This window comes from Zea mays, chromosome 1 (assembly GCF_902167145.1).
Source record: "Zea mays cultivar B73 chromosome 1, Zm-B73-REFERENCE-NAM-5.0, whole genome shotgun sequence".
Classification (NCBI taxonomy): domain Eukaryota; kingdom Viridiplantae; phylum Streptophyta; class Magnoliopsida; order Poales; family Poaceae; genus Zea; species Zea mays.
In genome coordinates, this window is record NC_050096.1 from 85,812,837 (window position 1) to 85,820,689 (window position 7,853).

The 7,853-nt window shown below is 43.5% G+C and overlaps 1 protein-coding gene across 1 annotated transcript; it reads right to left on the bottom strand.

Moving 5' to 3' along the window:
* Nucleotides 1-1,811: 1,811 nt before the first annotated feature.
* On the bottom strand, nucleotides 1,812-6,478 carry LOC100382017 (Ubiquitin domain-containing protein DSK2b). The gene is made up of 8 exons (NM_001174783.1): nucleotides 6,166-6,478; nucleotides 4,133-4,861; nucleotides 3,702-4,012; nucleotides 3,495-3,608; nucleotides 3,369-3,427; nucleotides 3,204-3,232; nucleotides 2,356-2,448; nucleotides 1,812-2,275 (listed from the first exon to the last, which is right to left on the bottom strand). Exons 1-8 carry the CDS (start codon nucleotides 6,416-6,418, stop codon nucleotides 2,127-2,129), a joined length of 1,737 nt encoding a protein of 578 aa, NP_001168254.1. The 5' UTR covers nucleotides 6,419-6,478; the 3' UTR covers nucleotides 1,812-2,126.
* Between the last annotated feature and the right edge of the window lie 1,375 nt (nucleotides 6,479-7,853).

Genomic DNA, 7,853 nt, shown 5'->3' on the forward strand with positions numbered 1-7,853 from the left:
AGCATGGGCTTCGGCTGATCAGCCGAAGCAGCCTTCTCTCTTCTGTACTTATACTACTCACAAGCTTCGGCTCCATCTATATTGTGGATTGCTTTTGAGTCTGTCCAATTTCCTTCAGCCTTTCTGGCAGCTTCCTGACTCCCATGAATAGCAATAGGCCCTTGATCTGAAGGTATCTTCATGCATAGATATGCTGGATGAAGAATTGCTTCGAATGCGTTGAGTGTTCCGCGACCAATGATTGCATTATAGGGGTATTCCATGTCAACAATATCAAACACAACATGTTCAGTTCTTGTATTGTGGACAAATCCGAAGGTCACTGGCATCGTGATCTTGCCAAGTGCTACAATTTGCCTTCCTCCGAAACCACAAGGAGGGTGTGTAGCATCATGGATCTTATCCTCTGGCTCTTGCATTTGTCTGAAGGCCTTAGCAAATATGATATCCGTTGCGCTGTCTGTGTCAACCAGAACATTATGGACTAGAAATCCCTTGATGACACAAGATATGACCATAGCATCATTGTGAGGGTAATCCTTGAGCTGAAGGTCCTCTTGGGAGAAGGTAATTGGGATGTGGGACCATTTTGACTTGATGAAGGGTCCCTGTACCCCAACATGTTGTACCCTTCTCTGGGCCTCCTTCTTCTGCTTCTTGTTAGCCGGCTCTGAGCATGAACCGCTTGTTATCGGGAGCACCAGCTTCGTAGCCGAAGCAGCTTCAGCTTGATTGTTGAACGAAGCCATCAGCTCAAAAAGTGGAAGTGAGTTCACCAGAGGTGGGCGCCAATGTTGGGAACTTGTTCTTAAATGCTATGAATTAAGAACAAGGCAACACAAAAGTTAATAATTAAAGACCTTTCGTCCTTCGAAGCATTATTTCCCTTAGGATATAATGATCTTCAGACGAAGGTCATGAAGGACGTACCTTCATCATCTCAATATACAATGGAAAACAGGATCTTATGACACATAAAAGTCATGAGTAATCATATGATATCATTCAAGCATTTTTATTATATAATCATGAATAAACATGGATAATATTGAATTACATTTATACCTTCGGCTTGACATAAGGTAAGAGTCCGAGCGTGACGTGCGAGTGAATACAAGCCAGCGTGAACAGTACGGAGATACTGTTCATCTATTTATAGGCGCGGGGCACAGCCTGTGAGATATTACATTCATGCCCTTTACAAAAGATTACAATTATGACACAGACTCTCATGGATCAATCGGTCATTTCATCTTTAAGTCGGTGTAGTCCTTCATCTTGAGACATGCCACTATGTCGAAGCTTTATGAATGACAGCTTCGGCACTGCTTTTGAAAGGATCTGCCGAAGGTGTTTCTTCTTACAGGATCTTCGGCGACGAAGCATTACCCCAACAATGATAAAAGAGAAAAAATATGAAGATTGGAATAGTTGAAGGTTTTAGTTAGTTAAAAATAGTTTGGGGTTTTAATGCCATCGTTTATGAAGATTGGGAAGAAATTAAATTAAGGGGCATGTCTCGTTCCACCCACCTGGTGGCTACTGGTCAACTGGTTGGAGACTTGGAGTGTGTCCGGCGCAGAACATATCCAGCTGTATCTGAGTTCCGAATCACGATGTGGGTCCTCTTTTTGCTTCTGTTCTCTTAGCAGTATCATCACTGAACGAATGGCACAGGTATATTCAGATCATGAAAGGCAGAGTTCAGATATAAGTGGTATACCTGTTCTGATGCCACAACAAACAGCACGAGAAAGCAATAAAGCATCGACACATGTATCCAAAGGAATGAGAAAGCCAACAGTTGGATTAGATAGTTTGATTTGATTGATTGGGAATCAAGAATCAACAGTTCAAAACACAAAACTACATACATTCTATGAGGTAATATCCGACCGATATGTATGTACACCAATCCAAATTGCAAATACAACACTGTAAAACAAAGACATGACCACCATGTATGAGAAAAGTTAATGGCTGCCTGACTTTTTGATTATTTTGTTTTCGGGATTATGGACGCCACCCCCTTCAAATTCAAGGGCTTGAAGAACGTTAAGCCGAACACTCCTGCAGATGCGCGACATTTTAAGATTTACTGGCGGTGTGTGGCTCGCTCGTTTTAGCTACTGCCCAAGGTTCCCGAGAAGACGCTCCACCGCAGCATGTACATTCCCAGCGGTAGCGAGCAGTGCTTGAATGTTCTCCGCAGTGTCAATGAAACCCATTTCTTGGAGCTGAGTAAGCTGTGTGGCATAGAGCTCCTCCGGTGGCACTGAAATAAGACCATCGTTTAATGATTATAAACCAGAAATAATAGTCAATCCAAGTTCTTCAATAGCAGTGTATACTCACCATTGGAAGTATTTGGAACACCTATGCCACCTCCCGAACCAAGCCCACTGAGCATGCTCATCAAGGTGTCAAGGCTAGGGTTTCCAGGCGTACCTGTAAAATTACATGCCACTTTCTTAACTGGAGCAAAATTTCCACATATTTATCCAGTACAAGAACTCAAAATCAATGGGGAGCTGCCCATCTAACATGCTCCAGAAAGAGGAACTTCTCAAGGTGTGTGTTTATGCTTTGCCAGATTTCTCCCAGCTGTTCTGTTTTCTCTTGCCTTCTTGTAAGTTATAATATATAATGACATGCAGCTCTCCCACCGATTTGAGAACAAAATTTTGTGCGGCGGCTGCAGCTGCTCTCACAGATGCAGCCGCTCTCACATTACTGTGTTAAAAGCAGCTGCTGTGGCTGTCCGCAGCCAGCTAGAACATTCTCTTTGCTGCTACTTTGTTTGTAAAGTAGCACTCTACAAATTCTTTTAAATGGTCCCAGTGTTTCTCAACTATAGCAAGGCCTAAAGAACTTCCAAATATACATGCATTACCTGACAGAATTTGAATTGCTGACTGTTGGTATATTAGTTTCTAGAAATTAAATGTTCTTATGCTATGCACTCTTGGGAATTTGGCACTATAGGAAAAAGACAATGGCAATCATTGACTGTTTTTCCCATAGTGCCAAACTCATCGCACAACTGAAACCTCGAGGAATACAGTCAATCAAGTACTGTATGCAAAGCAAAGCAATAGTTACTTTAAAAACACAGCAGCACAAAAGAGCAACTCAACAACCTGATATAGCAATATACTGATCCAAGTGAAGAAGAAATAGGGAAAAGGTAACCAGGAGTTTACCTGTGGCACTGCCTGAATTGTTTCTACCCCTGAATCAAATCAAACAATTAAAGGAACTCCAAGAAACATAATAATCACACCGTACAGTTTCAAGTTACAAACGAATGTAAGTAAATAATAATAACATTAATGAAATCCAGGTACTGTTGAACCACAAACACTCACTGGTTAGGTTGATGTTGACCAAGCTGTCCTAATAAAGACTGCTGAAATAAGAGTAATTGCTGGAAAAAAAGAAAAACATTTAGATCTAGTATGAGAATAACTGAAGGCTTATATATCATAACATACCTGCAAAGTCTCAGGCGATGTCAGCTGGCGAAGAAATTCTGGATTTTGAAATATTTCCCTCATCTGAGGGTTTGATTCCATCAGGTTGCGTGCATTTGGGTTGAAGCTAAGCAACTGTGGCCAAGGAGAGAACACAAAACGATCCAATGTCAGAATTGCAACATCCAAAAAAGAACGCAAAGAATAAGTTGGCACAAGTTGAACTACCTGGTTCATGGTCTGTGGGTCAGACATAATGCTCTGCATCATCTGCATCATTGCAGGGTTTTGCAACATCTGACTGAAAAGAGAAACATCAGGAGAACCACCAAGCATATTCCCCAAATCTGGTGAACCCAAACCTCCTAAACCACCAGAAGCACCAGTTCTTGGACTGCCAGCAAGACCACCAAGCAAACTACTCAAATCTGGTGAACCAAGCCCTCCCAATCCACCAGTGGCACCAGTACCTCCAACATGACCAGAAGCACCAGTTCTTGTGTTGCCACTGGACCGTGTTGCTCCTTGTGCACTCCCAGCTGGTGATTTAGGTAGGCAAACACAAAAGACAACACATATAAACATCAGCGACAGACCCAGCCAAAAAAAACAAAAAAAAACATAAGCATTCAAAACCAATACAAGTCTTCAAAACCTACCATTGGTGCTCCAGGGATTTGGAAGTGGATTAGTATTTGGAGCTGGGGTTCCAGTTGTCGACTCCGAACCTATAGTTGGAGTATATGTTGCAGGTTGACCTTGACCAGGTTGGTTAGACCCCTGGTTGCCGAGAAGAGCTGCAAATGGGTTTGAGGCTGTGTTCCCTTCCCCGCTCATTGTTGTTGCATTTAGAAATGGCTCCTGGACAGTTTCATACATGCGACGGAGCATATTAAAACCTTCAGGAGAGGACTCAATGTTGCTCATAGCTCTGTCTGTGTTCCGCATCATCTCTCTCATGATTTCAGGGTTCCTAGCAGCTTCGAGGGTTTGGCGGAGGACACTTGGGTCATTGAGCACATGGGCAAGATCAGGATTCCGATCCATGATCTCGCGCATTTGTGGGTTGCTCATAATCATATTGCGTATTAAATCAGGGTTATTCATGAGATTTTGCATCGCTGGCATATTCATTATCTCCCTCATCAAGTTGGGATTCTGGCTTAAATGCTGCTCAACTTGCTCTAACTCTGGAAATCCTGGCCCAAATATACCTGATGACCTGCCACTTCCTGGAGCACCAACACCTGGAAATAGATCTCCCAGGCCACCTGCCGGGACGCTACTAAGAGTAGATGAAGCAAGGGAGCTGGCAGCAGCAGGTGCACTGGATGCAGCTGGTGGGGCAACACCACGCACCAAGTGAATTGTGTGATCTGTCTCAACGCCTACAATATAAGCATGTGTATCTAAAATTTCTTAACAATTCCAGGATTAAATCATAAATCAAAGACAAAGGAAGAAAGAGAAGGTTCATATATCTGATGTGAACAAAGCAAAAGAACACCCAATATGAATACATATATAATTGACATATTTGCAAAAGGAAATCAACATCTTTTGAGTATTCCATATATCTGTGTGGTAGCATTAAATATGAAGTTGCCACTGCACATAAGGACCAATACAAAATGTACTAATAATAAATCTAGAGCACTAAAAGGTACAGCTTACTTTCATTGAACAAAAAAATCATTTATTGCGCAGTTCTCACAAACTACATGATCAAAAGCAGATATGACAGGGAACTAACATAATGGGAGATTGGGAGATATCAACCCCTCATTTTTCTTTATAAAATAGCACTTGATCAACACAACAACTGGTAAGAAATCTATCAGATATATACTGATGTATACTGATTTTGATTGCACATGACCAACAATCAACTAAATACAGAAAAGACGATAACTTAAAAGAAACACAGCAAGAGTAAATTTACTTTCACCACTGAAGCCCCTAAAATATAGTGAATTAACATGTCAAAAAACTAGTCAGGCCTGAAAAAAATAAAGAAATGAACTTTCAACATCCAATTGATATCAATTACTTGCTTTGACCCACGTAAATTATATCTGAAAATCATGTGCACTCTAGCAAAAATATTATAAATGGTAATAGTATATATACCACATGCCAATTGTAAGCTACTGTGCCAAATATTTCACTTTACTATCGAGTCCATCCAAGGGATAACATACATATACATGTTCGCCTATGAATACACATCTAGACACGCACAATCAACAGTGTATAAAATGACTACATAACATTTGAAATTATATGAGAACTGTGAGTCTGTGACAAAGCTGTCGTCTGCTTCAGACCTTCAGCTACTTCTAGGCTGTAATTAATGTCATCTAAGTTAACCGTAACGTCATGATCAGAACACTACAAAGTATATAAGTTAACATCATATGTTACTCGAATCACACGTGTATCAGGTAGCGACATAGCGAAATTCGCGGTAAATCTACCACTAACCAGCACGCGCATGAAAGAAAAACAAATGCAGAATCTAGGCGCCCTCAAAACACTACATACAGGCATGTCACCGACCACCTAAACATCGTAGAATTCACAACGCCACCGGCCCACCGACAATTCATGAACAGAATCGGACAATACCACGGTACGACGCTAAATCGAGAGGTACTTTACTCTAAAACGAGCGTTCCGGCGTGGCACGTACCGTAGCTTTCTAGGGTTTGCTCGTCCTTGAGGATGCGGCCCTTGTAGATCAGACGCTGCTGCGGCGCCGGCACGTCGCAGCTCCCGGCTACGACCTCCTTGAACCCGCCCACCGTGGCGCCCAGGTCCGTCTGCACCGTGAACTTAGAGCCGTTCGCGCACCGGATGTGCAGCGTCGCCTCCCCCGCTGCCGCCTCCACTGAGGCAGCGGGAGGGGACTCGCCGCTCCCTGCGCCCTCGCCTCCGCTTGCCATGGCCTCGAGCCCTATCTCCGGCCCGGTCCACGGCTCCGATTGGGTTTTGCCTTGTGCGCGTCAGCTGCGAGGTCTCGCTCCTTGTTTTTTCTCCTCCTGTTGCTTGCAATGGATTGAGGGAAGAAGAACTGAAGGAAACAGGCCCGAAGTCTGAACTCTGAAGAGGAATAGACAAAGTTTGGCGCGGGTACAAGTGATGGACGGCCCAGATTCGTCCCGTGACGTGGAGGTTTGGGTCTCTGACTCTCAGTGCGATGCGGCCAAAGGTGACATTGTATTGGACGCGTGATGGCCATGTGAAGAAGGTTCTAGGCGCGAATAGCACTGGGAATTGGGCAGGCCACAAGAACTACATGTTCCAGTCTAAATAGGCTCAGACAAGAATCTTTGGAATCAGCCTGACTTGCGCCAGCCTGCGTTATATAAACGTGTCGTACTCACGTCTCTGTTAATTCTGGCATTCAGCTGAAAAAACATTTAAACTGTGTCCACGCGTGCAGACTGAGCTTATGTCATACAAGTAACTAATCACAGGCTAAAGTTCGATCAACGCATGCACTAAGCTTGGATGTGGCTAACCGGACAACTAATCACACAGAGCTCAAAGAGTAGAAACATTGATTCAATCCGGCCCTAAAGCACATTCAGTCGAGCCCTAAAGCACGCAAGGCCTTCATCAGGGCGTGTTCATAAAAGCTCGATCCATATATTGAACCACATAAAATCCAAACATTAGACATAGGCCCTGTTTGGCACAGCTTATTTTCAGCTTCTTCACAAATTTAAGCAGAAGTTCTGCCAAACAGCTAGCTTCTGCAGCAGCTTATCAGTTCAGCTGCTTCTCAGAATACACTAAAAGCAGCCAACAAGCAGAAGCTGCTTTTCACCAGCTTATCAGATAAGCTGCTTTTTCAACAAGCAGCAGCTGTGCCAAACAGGGCCATATATAAAGTCTATCGCTTACTAAATTAAAAAATTAACCACTGTGAGCTTCGTCATGCCAGGCTGGCCCAATCCTGACTCATGTGTGTGGCCCGCGCTAGGGGCACGATAGGCCGAAAACTAAGGCCTGACCAAACCCCACCTTTGGGTCATGCTAGCTTGGCTATAGGACTTCGTGTTGGATCGTGTTTTGAGCTCTTGATTTTGGATTGTTCTCATCATGGCCCAAAAAGCCTTGCCCATGTTTCCGGCACTAGCGCGCGAAGTGAGACCGTGCGAGTACAATAGCATACACTAGTGCTAAATGTGTGCCCTGAGGTTGAGTCCAGCATGACCTGGAACACAATCACGGGCTCGGGGTTTTTGCGACATGGGGAATTGTTACTTCGTCCAATACACTACAAGAAACTAATAAATGTTCGTGGGTTTTGTTAAGAACGTGGGTACCGACGTTCTTACATTAGTTAAGTTCATGGGTTTTTTTAAGAACGTG